Consider the following 16,892-nt stretch of genomic DNA (forward strand, 5'->3'; position numbering starts at 1 on the left):
AGATGACAGAGGATGAGATGGTTGGATGGCATCACTGACTCAATGGACATGAGTTTGAGTGAGCTCCAGGAGTTGGTGATGGACAGTGAAGCCTGGCGTGCTGCAGTCCATGGGGTCGCAAAGAGTTGGACATGACTGAGCGACTGAACTGAACTCACCAGTGCTCAGATGTGTCCGAATCTGCGACCTCACTGACTATAGCCTGCCAGGCTCCTCTGTCCCTGGGATTCTCCAGGAAAGAATACTGGAGTGGGTTGCCATGCCCTCCTCCAGGGGATCTTCCTGACCCAGGGATTGAACCTGTGCCTCTTGCATCTCCTGCATTGGTAGGCAGATTCTTTACCACCTGGGATTCTAGTGCCACTGGGGAAGCCTTATGACCCACCAGACCTGCCTCCAATCTAGAGTCCTAGCTTTCGTTGAATTCTTTCACCTCCTACTCTGAACAGTCACCATTGCCCTTTGGTGATAACTTGACTATCTCATTCTTCCCTGTTCTTCCCTGTTCCCCTCCCTTAGGGCAGGACCTCATCCTCTTTTATTATGACAATTTTTCTGACCTAACTGATACCAGTGAGAAGTTCCTGAAAAAATAAAGTGGATCATGTCCTACCACTTTGCTTAAAGAGATCAAAAGAACTGCTTTTGATTCTTTCCTAAGAAAACCCTAATGCTGTTTCACTTTTAGCTACTGTTCCTTCTGGCCTCCATCCCCACCTATAGGGATGTCTCTGCCACACTTGTCGTGTCCATTCCCAGGATGCAGCAAGCAAGCAATAAGTAGTTTTTGGTGTTTTTTTTGCTCCATGTGGAATCTTAGTTCCCTGACCAGGGATCAAACTTGCTCTGCTGCAATAGAAAGCTTGGAGTCTTAATCACCAGATCACCTGGAAAGTCCCCAGTAAGTAGTTTTTAAACATTTTCTTTGGTTGAGTAGATGAAACAACCATGTGTATCTTTTCACTTCTAATGTTCGTAATTCCATATTCCAGGATAGGGATCAAGCCTCACTGATGGCGACATTATACCTTTTAGGATGAAAGATCAGCATTAGTCTAGTGTTCCTGCTAGGAAGATGAACTTACATAATCACCAGTTCTCCTTCGGTTTATGCTTTCTTTCAAAATCAAAATGCATTTTATGCTTTGATAAGATTGAAAAAAAAAAAAAAAAGGATGTGTATTTGGGGAAAAAAACAAGCACTCTTGTCCACAGGCAAAGCCCAGGCTCTTAGCTCAAGGAATAAAGCAAGTCTATGGAAACAGGTCAATCTCGTGTTTGCTCAGCATTTCCTGGGCGCAGTCAGGCGCTCATCTCTGTGTCCACAAGTCCTTCCTGCAAATCCACTCAGAATCCAACCTGCTCCCTGGTGCATGTGACAGACTGGTTTTATGTCACCAGCGAGATGGATTAATGATTTCAGCAAAAAGCTGGCATGTTCAAGAGATTTAATTTTTTTTTTTTTATGTAACAGTTTTAACCAAAGCTCTACTAGGACACAGCGGAAGCTGAGTTTCACAGGAGAACCAACTTACTAATAGCCAATCACTAAGTAGCAGGGAGGGCAAAGCCTTGCTGTTGGTGTCACAACAGCCCAAAGGGGTGGGAAGTGGGTTGGCACAAGCCTCGGTATCAATATTAGGTCGGGAAACTCAGCCAGGCCAGCCATGCCCTCCTCACAGCACCGGCTCGAAGCAGCAGACCAACTCAATGGTTAAGCCTGGGGGTATCTGCCCTGCTGCAGGTCCCTGGAAGGCAGCTTGCAGCATAGCAGACATTCACAGGATGCCTTATTTTTCAAGACTCATTTTGTTTTTGTTTTGCTTGGTGGTTCTTGTGGAGAGCAGAAAGCCCAAGAAGAGGAGATGGACAGGGCAGCTGGAAACGTCCAAGCCAAGGTAAAACCACGGGCAGGATGGGAGGGAGGTCACTGCAGGTGGCAGCTGCACTCGGTGGGACAGCTTCCGGGAGGGCTGGGGGTCAGGCCGTCCGTCCTCCTGGAATCTCCTTTCCAGTCGGAGGGAGATGGGCCTCTCACTGGGCTCAAATACACTATCGTGTCACCAGGCGTGAGTGACCAGGCTGGGCCTTTCATTCTGATGTTTGTGTTCCTTCAAAGCATTCCGATTTAAGGCAGGTAGCTGAAGACTTAGTGGGTAAAGCATCTTTGTACTTCTCAGACTGTGCTGCTTTGATTCTCGGGATTACATCCTGTAGGGACCATAAATGGCTTGCTAAGTAATTACCTCAACAATTTTTTTTGAGGGGAACGGTATATAGGAATTTAGTTTGAATTATGAAGAAAACATGTAACTGAGAGTTGTTTTCCTTAAATTATTTGATTGGTAACAGTTTTATAATGGTTTCGGGTATCATTTCACTGTTTTGAATCTTAGAAAAGGTGTTTGAAATTTGCTGCTGCTGCTGCTGCTAAGTTGCTTCAGTCGTGTCCGACTCTGTGTGACTGCATAGAGGGCAGCCCAACAGGCTCCCCCGTCCCTGGGATTCTCCAGGCAAGAACACTGGAGTGGGTTGCCATTTCCTTCTCCAATGCATGAAAGTGAAAAGTGAAAGTGAAGTCGCTCTGTCCTGCCGGAATCTTCGAGACCCTGTGGACTGCAGCCTACCAGGCTCCTCCGTCCATGGGATTTTCCTAGCTTAACAGAAATATTTGTGTGGACAACAGAGAAGGCAATTTTGTGATGTAAGGGAAACATTCCAAGAAAAACTGGTTAGGCCCAGAATGTGCACTCATTATCACAAATCAAGTTCCTTGATATGCGTTTTGAACTGATACACCAAGCAGGATACTCTAGGTCTGTTCAGCACAAAGGAAAGATCAAACGGCTAAGATGTCCACATCATGTGTGAGGTGTTACACACCTGTTTTCCACCCTACTAGGCACTGTGTGAACTAGTGATTATGAATATAAGCTAATATCTTGAGGTACATTTTCTAGGCCAGTGGTCTCCTTTTTAAAAAATGTTTTTCATCACATCAGCTTTCAGATTTTAGTTTCCCAACCAGGGACTGAACCTGGGCCCTTGGCAGTGAGATCACAGAGTCCTAAACACTGGACTACTAGGGCATTCCCTAGTTTCCCTTTCTAATCATATACCACTATCAGTGACAATTTTTTGAAACTGTACTTCCAGTACATATGTGTGTGTGTGTGTGTGTGTGTATGCACAAATTGCATACATGTACTATTATAAATATGTATATTAAAGCTTGATAGCTTTGTTTTCAGATAAAAACTAATTGTAAATAATAGTTACAGTCTCTATTTCCTGCAACCCAGTGGACTATCTTGAGCCTGCCACGTGTGCCCCTACTTTAGAGACTGCTGCTCTGGGAGACGTGAAGACTCTGTGGAGTCTAATACCACTCAGTCAGAAAGCAACCAGATACAAATTGACCAGGATGATGGAAAAGAAGCAGCACTCTTGAGGGCTCATTCTGGTAACACATAACCTCAGGATCCAAGGCTGTTGAACTGCAGGAACCTCAGAGGTCACTGGATCCAGCAATTCCCCTGAGTTCTAATTCTGTAAATGTGAATAGGTGTATGAAAAAGAGGCTCCAGGGTCAAAGAAGCTTGGGAAATCCTGGTTTAGACCATTTTAAACAGGTACTTTTACTATGTAAATAGACACTGTGTATTTGAAGAGGGGGATAAATTACACAGAGGTTATCCAAAAAAAAAACATACCACTTTTTTTTGGACTATCTTGTGGGTTTCATATTCCGCAGAGAACACATGGGGAAACACTGCCTCATTTCACAGAGGCCAAGACGTCGGCCTGAGTAACTCATGCAGTTGCTAGTGGCTTGTCGGGACCAGGTCCTAGGACCCTGACTTATTCAGATTGGAAGGAAAGCTTCGTCTGAACCTGTCTATTCTCTCCAGTGGTGCTGGGTTCAGCATGAGCCCCTCTGGGACCCTCAGGGATTCCACTCTGCAACCTGGGCAATTACAGCATCTCTGTCCCTCCTCAGAAGACCCACAGTCTCATTCCCAGACACCTGCTTGAGCTTGTGGACAGACTGAATTTATTTAAAAAAAAGTTTTTAAACTGTAGTATAGTTGATTTTCAGTATTATATTAGTTTCAGGTATAGAGCATAGAGATTCAAAAATTTTATAGGTTATACTCCATTTATAGTTATTATAAAATATTGGCTATATTCTCTGTGCTGTACAATATACCCTTGTAGCTTATTTACTTTATACATAGTAGTTTGTACCTCGTATGCCCCTACCCCTCTCTTATCCCTTCCCCTTCCCTCTCCCCACTCCTAATCACTAGTTTATTCTCTATATCTGTGAGTCTATTTTTTTTGTTATATTCACTAGTTTGTTTTATTTTTTAGATTTTGTATTTGTCTTTCTCTTATTAATATTTCACTTAGCGTAATACCCTCCTTTATTCCAACTTCTCCCGGCCGTTTTGCCATGCATGTTGTTGCCAATGGCAAAATTTCATTCTTCTTTTTATGACTGAGTACTGTTCCATTGTAATATATACCACATCTTCTTTATTCATTTGTTATGGACACTGAGGTTGCTTCCACATCTTGACCCTTGTAAACAATGCTGCTGTGAACACTGGGGTGCATGTATCTTTTCAAATTAGTGGTTTTGATTTCTTCCACCCAGAGTGAAACTGCTGGATCATATGGTAATTCTAGTTTTAATTTTTTGAGGAAACTCCATACTGTTTATTGATGAATTAAATCTGACCCTTAGGAATGAGAACTTCTTGAAATCTATCCCATAAGGTGGTAATGTGGGTGAAAAGATGAACATACATCATTCAAAGAATATAAAATCATTATTGAGCAGAAACCGGGAGAAACAATAGAGAAAAGTCGTATCAGGAAACATGGTTCCAGGCCTTTCTGCAATCCACCAGGGCATGTGCACACTCAGACAATCACAGAGTTACGTCTGTGTGTGAAAAATTGCAGCCAAATATTTGACGAAAAAGTACTTTCATTATTGACACAAGAGTTAAGCTATACTGATAAATAGGAATAAAATGACCTGACCCTTTCTCCTTACTGTCGTAGAGCATTTCATCTCTGTGGAATAGCTCCTTCTCTTAGATGTCCCATTCACACAGACACACATACACACACACCCCACACACTTGGTCTCACATACAGTCATACATTCACATGTAACACATATGGTCACACTCACACATACCGTCACACAGACGGACCTCTTCCAACCTGTCAACCTTCCCTGTGTCACTCCAGCCAACACACCCTCACAAAACAATTATTCTGTCCAGCAGCAGCTTTTTCAAAACTGCTTCCAGTTTTCTGACCCTTTGTGTCCCTTTTTACTGACTCACTGCCAAGGGAGCCTGTTTGCTCTTGGCTCTCTGTTTTGTTCTGTTCTTCCGGCCTCTCAGCCTCCCAGCTTTATTCCAACTTCTTCCCATCCTGCTGCGTAAGGTGGCCCCCTGAGCACATGACTGCTTCCCTGCCAAGAGAGGCCCTTCTCTCTTGAGATCTGAAAATACAACAAGACCTGGGAGTTTGGGCTCTGTCCTGATCACACTGTCTGGCCTCTCCTGGTCCCAAAGCCTGGGGTCCCCTTTCATTTTTCCTTCCCATTTGCTGCCCCCTTGCTTCGCGTGCACTTGACCACCCTTTTCTCTGTTTACATCATGGCTCCAAGGCTGGACCCTTCTCTCTCTCTCTCCCCAGTGACCCTGCCCCTTCCCAGGGGTCTGTGGGGTTGGGAAGTCAGGGAAAACGAGGTTGGGGACCTGCTTCTGCTGCTTGCTGGTTGTGTGGCCATGTTTCCTGATCTTTCTGAACCTCATTTCTCCAAATAGAATGAGGGGGTGACCGCAGCTTGGGGCCTGTGAAAGGAGGGGTAACTCAAGGGGGTGTGGTCATTATGACTGCTGTTATGATTGCAGCAAATAACCCTCAAAACGATGGCACTTGCCCTGCTTCTCAAGGTGAACACATTTTTCTTCTCTCCCCCTTTCACTGGATTTGAGGTTCTGTGAAGATTCCCAGCCTCGCAGCTGAGGCCCAACATACTGCCCCTGGAGTCTGGAGTGGGAGGGCTTCGGCATTTGAACTAGGGTGGGCACCCATTGTGAAGGATGGATGCAGGGCGTCCAGCTCACACAAACAGCCCAAGCCTTGGGGTATCAGCAGCCTGAGTTTTCAAATGACTGGACCTTTAAGAAAAATATTCCAGCTCCTCTGAACTGCACTGGGATGTCAATCTCCCTCTCCCCAGCATGCTGGCATATGAGGACTTCCGCTGCCCTAATCCGCCCCTCCAGAGAAACTGTGCTGACCCGGAGGGATTTGCTCCCTGCGAGGCAGGGGGGGCAGCGAGCTGGCTGCCCTCACAATTTAATGTCCGTGATGGGCTAAGCCCTCAGGCTGAGCTCTGCCTCCCACCATCCTGGGATGTCTTTGCTTAGGCTTCTGAACAGCTTCCCAGGGGCTGCCCGCAGGGAACCATGCCTGGTCCCGCTCAGCTTCTTGGGGAAGAGACCCAGGAGGGTGGCAGGTCCTTGAAATGACCTCTCTGTGACCACACAAGCTGCTAGGGAACTGACTGAGGTCCCACCTTCCAGCTAAAGGACAGGAAGAGACCACTGGCCTCTCCTCAGAGCGTGCAGCTGCAGCCGCCTTGTCCAAAAGCAAATTTGACAAGGCTTCTTCCTCCAGCACCCTTCCATGTTTTCCCTCAGCCTTTAGTTAGAGATAAAATTCTTCACAGCATCTTCAAGGCTCTCCCTGGCTGAGCTCTGCAACCTCAGTCTGTCCATTTCATCCTCACCCCTCCTACCCTTTCTCCAGTTTCATATAATGGCCCACCCTTACTTCAGCTGGGTCACCTTGTACTTAGAAGTTCTCAAACTGTGGACATGTTGAGTTGAAAAGCCTATAGGATACCCAGCTGGGAATAACTAGTTAGTAGGATACAAAGGTCCGGGGCAAGGGACATGGGTCTCGGAATCATCAGTAAGTGAATGCCAGCTGAAGCCATTGCTTCACACAAAGAGAGTGTTGAAAGGGAGAGAAGGTGGCTGAGACAGGGCCCCGAGGAAACTGGCATGAAAAGAAGGGGCTGAGGAGGGGAAAAAACTGCAGTGGAGGTGGGAGGAGGGCCAAGCGCTCTGTCCTGGAAGACGAGGTTTCCAGCAGAGGCTGGTCCTCCCTGACCTTCGGCAAGGGCACCTGTAGGACCTCGGCTCAGACCCAAGTGGGGAAGAAGCACCTGGGACTGAGGAAGTGGCTGCAGCTCTTTGGGAAAGTTATTTACCTATTAGGAGGAGGGAGAGATGATTTTTTAAAAAAAGAAACATTCAAAGGAGAGTATAACTACCACCATAGTGCCACCTTCCCTTTCCAGTGAATTTTGCATGAGGAGGTTATGGGGTCTGGACAGATCTTCTTCTTTGTTTTGGTTCAAGGTGAGAGAGACTAGAATTCAGTTTGAATGCTGATGAGAATTAGCAGTGAGAAGGGGAGAAGGGGAGGAAGTTGGGCCAGGGTGTTTGAGGGCAGAGTTCAAAGGGCTCAGGGAGAAGGAGGGTTCAGTTTGAATGCTAATGAGAATTAGCAGTGAGAAGGGGAGAAGGGGAGGAAGTTGGGCCAGGGTGTTTGAGGGCAGAGTTCAAAGGGCTCAGGGAGAGGGAGGGCCAGGCACCTCTGCTGAGCCCCCAGGGACCTCCAGAACCTACAAGGCCAAAGGAAGTGAAAACACTGCTACTGCTCCTGCTTTCTGAGTTGCCGCCGCCCTAGTTGCACTTTCTACCTGGTGTCTCGCAGGCATCTGGAAATCAAGATGGCTCCTAAGAATCTGATGCTCCATCATCTCCACAAACATGCCACTCCCCCAGTTTTTATCATCTTAGCGAATGTTTCCACCATTCACCCTGGTGCTCGTCATAAACCTGGGCCATCCTTGCCTCTCTGTTTCCCCCATCCCCATCCCCAAGCCCTCAGCAAGGTCTTTCTGCCTCCCTCAAATCTGATCAGTTCTCTACACCCTCACCGCTCACCGCCCTAACCCAGGTACCATGTTGTCTCAGCAAAAGCCTTCTGCTTCTCTGCCCTTCCACCATCTCTTCTACCTGAGTGATCTTCTCAGGTATTAATCCAGACCTTGTGACTCCCCTGCTCAGAATTGCCATGGGTTTCCCCTCTCAGTGTCGTATATCTGAGGGCCTCAGACCTAGCCCCTGGCCTTGTCTCCCACCTCCTTTCGTACTGCTCTCCTCCTCCTCGTTCTCCACCCACTGGCCTTCTTACTGTTCCACACACAAGACTCACCTCAGGATGTTTGCACTTGCTGGTCCCTCTCTCAGGATGCACTTTCTTCAGCTCCTCTCACAGCTCACCTTCTATCCAGGGCTCACAAGGCTTCCTTGACCACCCTCTACCCCAACCCATCTCTCTCTTCCTCCTTACTCTGCTTTATTATATTTTTATGGCACTTAATTTCTGAAGTCATATTATTTCTCTCTCCATTTGTTTACTGTCTGTTTATCAATTCTGTGAGGGGAATGAGTGTCTGTCCTCCCATGACTGGAGTGAGGAGTCTTTGGACAGAGTAAATGCTCCATAGGAATGTGCTGAGAAAATAAATTTTAGTCCAGGAATCAAAGAATCGTGCAACAAGAGAGCAGGATGGCTGTCCATATTGTCCAGACAAAGACATTTTCCTCTACCCTGCTAGGTACTTCTGGCTGGTGTAGGAATCAAATTGACATGAGAGAACTTAACAGGAGAAGATCAAACAAAAGTTCAATAATCTGTATCCATGGGAGAGACACAGGAAAAATGAGGAATTCTCCCAAATGGCCAAGTCCTCACATTAAATACCATCTTCAGCTAAAGACGAAGGAGGATGTTGGAGGTAGTGGTTTAGGACTTCAGTCAGGAGGAAGGCAATTCTCATGAAGACAGAAAAAGAAATGTTTGGTAAAGCAATGGTGTGCCAGGCTGTGCAGGCAATGGGACATGGTGGATGCTGATCTCCAGGCCCTGCAGAGTTTCTCCACCACCCCTACTCTCTATTCTTTGCAGACATCTCTGGTGACAGCTCTATTCCAGGAACAGACCCTCTGTGCAAATTCTTTTAAGCATGCTGCATGCTAAGTCGCTTCAGTTGTGTCTGACTCTTGGCGACCCCAACGACTGCAGCCCACCAGGCTCTTCTGTCCATGGGATATTCTAGACAAGAATACTGGAGGGGGTTGCCATTCCCTTGACCTCCCATCAAATAATACCATCTGGGCAGAGCTGAGAGAATGAAATTTAAGGATTTCATAGGAAGATGTCTCAAAGAACAGGACCCCGAGACAGGGAATATGTCACTCTTCTCTTACAGAATTTAAACAGGAAATATGCTTATTTCTCTAAAAAGTCAATTAAGTGTGATAAGAACACGGAGAGTAAATAGGGGTGTATATAAATGAACAACAGACATTGAAAAACAAAGTCTCTTCCTTGATTTCTAAAACCCTTCACTAATACATTACAGATAGTATTATAGTAACACTGATTTCTTATAAGGTTATTTCCTTCCATCAAGAATTAAATCTCAGGGAGTTTCCTGGTGGCCTAGTGGTGAGGATTCTGGGTTTTCACTGCTGGGGCCCACTTTCCATCCCTATTGGGGAACTTTGAAACCTTGTAAGCCTCACAGTATGGCCATTAAAAAAAAAAAAAAGAATTAAAACTCACATTCCATCAGACCCGAACGTTCAAATAACCTGCTTGCTTGCCTTCCTTCCTTCCTCTCCATTTTATTCTCCCTCTCCTCTTATTATGTCTCCTGTTTAGTGATCATCCTGTAAGTAGAATACTGCTTTGGAATATTTGGAACTTGACTGCTTTAGGATTATGTGTGGTTGTGGTGGGAAAAAAGATATGGAAAGAACGAGTGTGAGTGAGGAGAGAATCACTCCTTTGTCCTCTGGGTTAGAGGAAGGACAGGGAAGCGGGGTCTGCCGTCTTGGGCTCCAACCCACCTCCCTCACCACCTGGCTGGACGGTTCGAGCAATTCTGTGCCCAGCTGTGGCCTCCATGCCCGCTGGCTATGAACGGTCTGTTCTCCCAAGGGTTGAAGCTCTCTGCGCCAGGGTGGCTTCTGTAGACAGCTGCCAACTGGACTGACGTGAGGAATATCAGGTCTGGCTAGGATCAAACCAGCCTGTTAAAACTTTAACTATATTTGTCTCAGAATTTTACTTATCACAAAACCAATATTATAACAACATTGAAGAAATTTCTGTAAGTTAATTAATTTATTTAATTAATTCTTGGCTGCACTGGGTCTTGGCCGCTGCAAGCATGCTTTCTCTAGTTGCAGCAAGCAGGTGGTACTCTCCCTTGAGCCTCGCTGGGGTGGTTTCTCTCGTTGTTGAGCACTGCCTCTGGGACACGGGCTTTAATAGTTGTGGTGCATGGGCTTAGTTGCTCTCCAGGTCAACCACTGGACCACCAGGGAAATTCCTAAAGAAATATTTCAAAAGAAAAAAAAAAAAACCATCATAAACCATTCAACCCAAGCACTGGTCATCCAATCATGACTTTTGGCAAGACAAATTAGGAGCTTGCCAAGGTAGAATGGGGTCCTGTCTGGGAGGGATCTGTTTTAGAAGCCTCTGGAAGGGCCAGGTCGTCAGGTCAGCCTGTTGGTGAGGGCCTGGGGTGCTGGTGGCAAGCGGGGATGGGGGAGCAAGGATCCTTTATCTCTCAACCTCCCTTCAGGGGAGAAAGAGACAGTAAGATGGGGGAAAAGTGTCTAACAGGTAGATCCTGCAGAAAGTAATCTCCCCAAATCATCTCACACAATGCCTTGGTGGGAGGATGGAAAACATTTCTTGCCTGTCTTTGCAGTCACCTGTATAAGAAGAACCCTGATATGACCAAAATCCGACATGGAAAACCTCAGCCACTTCTCAGAGTGGATGATCATGATTTCACCATGAGGCCCGCTTTTGGAGGTAAGATGTGTCCCCCCCACCTTCAGCCCTTTGGGGCCTGATTCCAGGACTGCCTTCTGCTGCTGTTCCATCGGGTTCCCTCAGGCACAGCCCTCCTTCCCGGGGGGCCTTGAGATTCCCAGTCACGGTCAGCATAGCCCAACTCACTAATTATCCCCTGGAGCAAAGCGATGAAAGGAAGTGAGTGTTGAGAAGAGGGGTTGGAGACGATGGAGCTGTTTACATTCTCAAAGGCCTAGCCCTGCTGCTGCCAACTTGCCTTTCTTAAAAGAATAAGAGCAGGCAGGAAGTTTTGCACAGAAAAATGACTGTGTTCTCTGCTGCCCCTTGCCTGGCTGGGAATTTGGGTTTCTGAGGGGGTCACCTGCTTGCAACCATTTAACTCCTTGCAGGAACTTGCCTGGTGGTCCAGTGGTTAAGACTCCACACTCCCAGTGCAGAGGGAGTGGGCTCAGTCCCTGGTTGGGAAGCTAAGATCCCGTATGCTGCACAGTGTGGCCAAAAAAAAAAAGATCTTAAAAAAAGAAAACCCAAAAAACAATTTAACCCCTTGCAAAGCCGCCTTGCAGACTTGACCCCAAAAGAGTTTCCCTGCTCTGGGGGGTCCAGCAGGGTTGGCATGGATGGTGGCTGCCCCTCTCAGGAACTGGAGAAAAAGGCCACGGGGAGAGAGGAGCCTGGACGGGGCCAGCCATCTGCACCGACAAGGCAGGGGGGAAGGATGGGACTCACAGGATGCATGAGACACAGGCCCAGGCACCCCTAGTGCAGGTGGGGAAACTGAGGCCCAGAGCATGGCAGCTGATGCACCCTGGCCAGAGAGACCCTGGCAGGCTGGTCTCTATTCCCCTTTATCTTGCTCTTGAAGTTCTCTCAGGTGCCAGCGTCCTCTTGGGGCAGCAGGAAGGAGCAGGAGTGACTTGTGAGCAAGCCACCGACCCTCTGCTTGTGGTTTGTGAAGTGGGGAAAGTAATCCCTCCATCTGTGGGGGCTGTCAGGATTAAACGAGATGATGTATGTAAAGCCCCCAGCACCTACGGGTTCACAGCCCCTTAGAAAAAGCCAGCTGTCAGGCCTCCCTCTTGTGTGACTGTTAGGGGATTAGGATGTTAATCTATCCCAGGGGCCTTTGCATTTTCAAAGCCTCTCACTCAGTTCCCTGAGCTCTGACACTTGCCAAGCAGGAGGAGAAAGCAGGCGACCGATGACAGTCCCTGCCTCTTCTTCCTGCTGGGACAGAAAGCTGCTCAGCCAGGCATCCAGCTGCCCTCAAGGGGTAATGCCACCAGAGAATTTAATGAACTTCAGTAACAGTTTCCTGAGTAAGCAGCTCTAAAATTAGCTGGATGTGCTCCAGGAGGTCCAAGCGAGATGGTATCCTATAAGCAGAAAGCTCCTCTTTGTTTCTCTTCTAGAGCAGGGGTCCCCAACCTCTAGGGTCTAATGCCTGATGATCTGAGGTGGAGCTGATGGCATAATAATAGAAATGAAGTGCACAATAAGTGTAATGTGTCTGAATCATCCAGAAACCTCCCCTGTCCGTGGAAAAATTATCTCCTATGAAAGCAGTATCTGGTGCCAAGGTGGCCGGGGACCGCTATTCTAGAGGATGAGCTAAGATGCAGAGGGTCAGATGACTGGGACAAGGTTGCCAAACAATAGCATTAATGCCAACGAACAATTCCTGGTGACTTCTGTGCCAGGCACCATTCTAATTAGGGCACTTACAGACATCATCTTACTTCGGTCCTCACAACTCCATGAAGTAGACCATAATTATGAAGTAGATATTGTTATGCCCAGATGAGGAACGTGAGGTGTGGAGAGGTGAGGTGACTGGCCCACGTCACACAGCTGCTGACCCACCCTCCTGAGTGGGTCTCTTTCTTGCCTCCTTTGACCTGCGTGTCCTCCAGTGCTAGGCAGTTAGGCAGAGTAGGTATAGGGTTTAGAGCTCACAAACAATACTGCTAGGGGCCTCTACAAAGATTTTATTTTAAAATCAGAAGAAAAAAATAAAATTTTAGGTAGAATAAAATATTAATATATAATAGTAATATATTCATCTTTATACCAATACTTTTTAAAATGTTTTATCTGGTGGAAGGGTCCATGAAGGCAGGGGTCCAGGGTCCTCAAAAGTCACAGTATAGCCCTTCGGCAGAGCACAGTTCTGTGGAGCAGCTGCGTGTGTCTGGGTGTGAGTGACCTTCCGAATCACGCCTTGTAACTTTCTCATGGAGGCTGTCATTGCTGGCAGGAGCCTGAGCCGTCACCTGGTCAGGACCTTCAGTTTGCAGAAAAGCCTGGGCTCCAGAGGGTTAAGTGGTGAGCACAGAACAACTGGGGGCAAAACTTGGGTTTCTTCTGTGATGTCAGATGCAAAAGTGAAAGCCTCATAAAACCACCCTCCTCCTCTGGGAGAAAGCCAGGAGCTAGCTCTCAGGACCAGCGAGAGAAGTCCTGCCACATTCTCAGAAAACCCAGCTCTGAGGAGAATCATCCAACAGGCTGCAGCCCCAGTCAGGGTGCTCCTTCCTCAAGCCATGTTCGGGGAGTAAACTGGACTTCCTGTATTCTGATCCCTGCAAGTGCTGGGCCCATCAGCTGGACTCCCCTGGAGTATGAAGGATCAGGACAGTCCCCTGCCTCTGCCTGAGTAGGCCTCTGAAGCTGGTAAAGGCCCTGATTTCACGGAAAGCTGCTGGAGAAGGAGTTGTCACCTCCAGCAGGTGCGATAAGACCCTTACACATCAGCTGTCATAATCTCACCAAGGCAAAGGGTGGGAGCTGCTCCTCCTTGCTCCCAACCCCCTCCCCCAGGGCAGCTGGTCCTTGGGCCACCTTTTCTTCCCTGCAGGGCTATCCTGGATGTCTAGATGGTCCTACTTGGATGAAGTAGGACTAGGGGAACTCACGGTGAGACACACATACATGAATTCAGAAATAGCTTTGCAGCTGGACGGGTCCTGACCAAGCAGGCTGGGTGGGGCTGTCACAGGAGGGGGCTTCCCACTGCCCAGGGTTCCAATGACTGTCACAATCCATGGTCCCTGGAGCCTCTGTGGATGGTTTAGAGCTCAGAAGCTGTCTCTGCCGGTGCTCCTGAGGGACTCCACCCAGCCCCTCACTCCTGGGCAGGAGTGTGGCTGGTGGTGGATATTACTCTGAGGAAGGAGGCTGACAGACAGCACGTAGGTGACTCTGTGCAAGTAATAGTAAGCCTGCCTTCTTTGGGGGCAGCCCTGTGCCAGGCCCCCAGTCCAAAGCAAAGCCTGGGCCCAAATTGCCCTAATGCAGGTCCAGCCTAACACACCCCCCACTTAGCACTTAGCCCCACTTACTCAGCAGGCCACACCCACAGGGTGTCCTTCAACAATTATGGGCTGTGTATTCCCATCCCTGTCTTCTCTTTCTAACTTGTGTCTCGAATAGGGGCTTCCTTGTGGACAGATATTTAAAAATAACTGATAGAGAGGAATTTGCCTAAGACTAGATACCCCTTGGATGACCTTTTCAGTCTGGAAAAAGAAAAGATTAAAAATCTAGCAGCTTCCTAATAATCCCAGGGATCAGTTGAAACAAAAATATCTTGTCTAAGCTCCCAGCTGCCTGGTTCGGTAGTGTGTCCTGATTAGGAGAACCTGCAGGGGCCTGCCTGGGGTTTCCCTTCCATTTGTTAGAAAAAGTGATGTGCTTATTTTTTTTAATTAAATTTTAATTTTTAAAAAACTGAGTGTAAAACATACAGAACATGTAACTTACCATCTCAACCATTTGAAGCATATAGTTCAGGGGCCAAAGCACATTCACGTTGTTGTCCAACTATCACCAGCATCCATGTCTAGAGCTTTTCATCTTCCCAAACCGAAGCTCCATTAAACAGTAACTCTCTACTCCCTGCTTCCCCCTGTCCCTGAGGACCACCATTCTACTTTCAGCCTCTGAATTTGACTGCTCTAGGCATCTCCTGTCAGTGGAATTATATAGTACTTGTCTTTTTGTGACTGGCTGATTCACTCAGCCTCGTCTTCAAGGTTCATTCATTTGGTAGTATGTGACAGGATTCCTTTCTTTTTTAAGGCCAAACAATAGTCCATTGTATGAACATATCACATCTTGTTTACCCATGTATCTGTCATTGGACATTTGGATTATTCCTTCCTTTTGGGTATTGGGGAAAAAGCTTCCATGAACATGTGTGTACAACATCTGTTCAAGACCCTGTTTTCAATTTGGGGGTTAATATACTCATGCGACGGAGAAGGCAATGGCACCGCACTCCAGTACTCTTGCCTGGAAAATCCCATGGACGGAGGAGCCTGGTGGGCTGCAGTCCATGGGGTTGCTGAGAGTCGGGCACGACTTCACTTTCACTTTCACTTTTCACTTTGTGCATTGGAGAAGGAAATGGCACCCCACTCCAGTGTTCTTGCCTGGAGAATCCCAGGGACGGGAGAGCCTGGTGGGCTGCTGTCTATGGGGTCGCACAGAGTCGGACACGACTGAAGCGACTTAGCAGTAGCAGCAGCATGGTAGTTCTGTGTTTAATTTTTGGAGGAACTCTCATACTTTTTTCACATCAGCAGCTTCTCACACATCACACATTCTCACACAGCAACTACATCATTTCACCTTTTCATCAGCACAATGCTGATTCTTTAAAAAAATTTTTTTTTGCCAAATGGCATGTGAGAACTTAGTTCTCCAATGAGGGATTGAACACACACGCCTTGCAGTGGATGTGTGGTCTTAACCCCAGTTATGCACCAGAGAAGTCCCACATGGTGCTGGTTTTTAATCCAAACTGTAGAAGTGGGGGACTTCCCAGGTGGTGCCAGTGGTAAAGAATCTGCCTGCCAATGCAGGAGACTAAAGAGACATGGGTTTAATCCCTGGGTTGGTAAGATCACTGGGAGAAGGGCATGGCAACCCACTCCAGTATTCTTGCCTGGAGAATCCCATGGACAGGGAAGCCTGGTGGGCTACAGTTCATAGGGTTGTAAAGAGTCAGACACGACTGAAGCGACTTGGCATGCACACATGTATGTAAAAGTGGGAGGTAAAGGAGGGATGTAATGTCATCGTGGATTCTTTTGAATTAAACCCAAGGAGTTTGTCAGGATGGTGGGCAAGTGGACACAAAGTAGGTTAGGTCCTCCAACCAAAATACTTTCATTTTCATTCTTAAGACAAATATGGTGTTTTTTGGAGCTGATTTGTATGAAGCAGGGTCGGTGGCACTTGGGGACCCAGCAGTGAGCAGTACAGCCACAGTCCTTGGAATGTTAATGCTCTGGTTGAGGAGACCAGTGTTAATGAAGTCTTCACATCAAGACATCAAATTATGGAGAACTCCTGGAAGGACAGAGGAACTGTAGGGAGGGTGCAACAGGGCTCGTTGTGGGCACCAGGGGAGGGCTGCCTCGAGGAGTTCGGGAGGAGGAAGGCCAAGGAGCTACCCTTCCTGGACAAGACATGGGTTCAGTCACTTCGCTTGGCAATCCTGGCATGCCAGAGTGTCATCCAAAGAAGTGACATCCCAAGAAGCTGTCTACAGGTGAAACAGAAATGACTCAGTGCAGTCACGTATTACAGAAGCAATGGAGGGCATCTCTGCTGATGGAGGGGGAGTTACGTGGTCAGTTCTGTCCAGAGAGAGAATCAGAGATGCCTTCATTCAAGAGGCAATGCTCGCAATGAGGAAAGATGCACGGGGGCTGAGGCCAGTGGGTGGAGAAAGGAAGAGGGGGCCAAGGTGAAGGGTGCTCATGGATAACAGGAGCATGGCAGTGGAATGCAAGCAGCGTGTGTGTGTGTGTGCGTGTGTGTGTGTGTGCATGTGTAGGCGGTGCACCTCGGTGTCCATAGGCACGTGCCGGGTACTG

At 47.5% G+C, this 16,892-nt stretch overlaps 1 protein-coding gene across 1 annotated transcript in view; it reads left to right on the forward strand.

Moving 5' to 3' along the window:
* Positions 1 to 1,261: 1,261 nt before the first annotated feature.
* The window catches only part of GABRR2 (gamma-aminobutyric acid type A receptor subunit rho2), a 42,471-nt gene continuing 26,840 nt past the window's right edge, over positions 1,262 to 16,892 (forward strand). Inside the window, exons 1-2 of the mRNA XM_019967371.2 lie at positions 1,262 to 1,898; positions 10,898 to 11,004. Coding sequence (XP_019822930.2) covers positions 1,711 to 1,898; positions 10,898 to 11,004 — 295 coding nt within the window. The 5' untranslated portion in view covers positions 1,262 to 1,710. The remainder of the gene's footprint in view (positions 1,899 to 10,897; positions 11,005 to 16,892) is intronic.

Source organism: Bos indicus, chromosome 9, assembly GCF_029378745.1.
Source record: "Bos indicus isolate NIAB-ARS_2022 breed Sahiwal x Tharparkar chromosome 9, NIAB-ARS_B.indTharparkar_mat_pri_1.0, whole genome shotgun sequence".
NCBI classification, from domain to species: Eukaryota; Metazoa; Chordata; class Mammalia; order Artiodactyla; family Bovidae; genus Bos; species Bos indicus.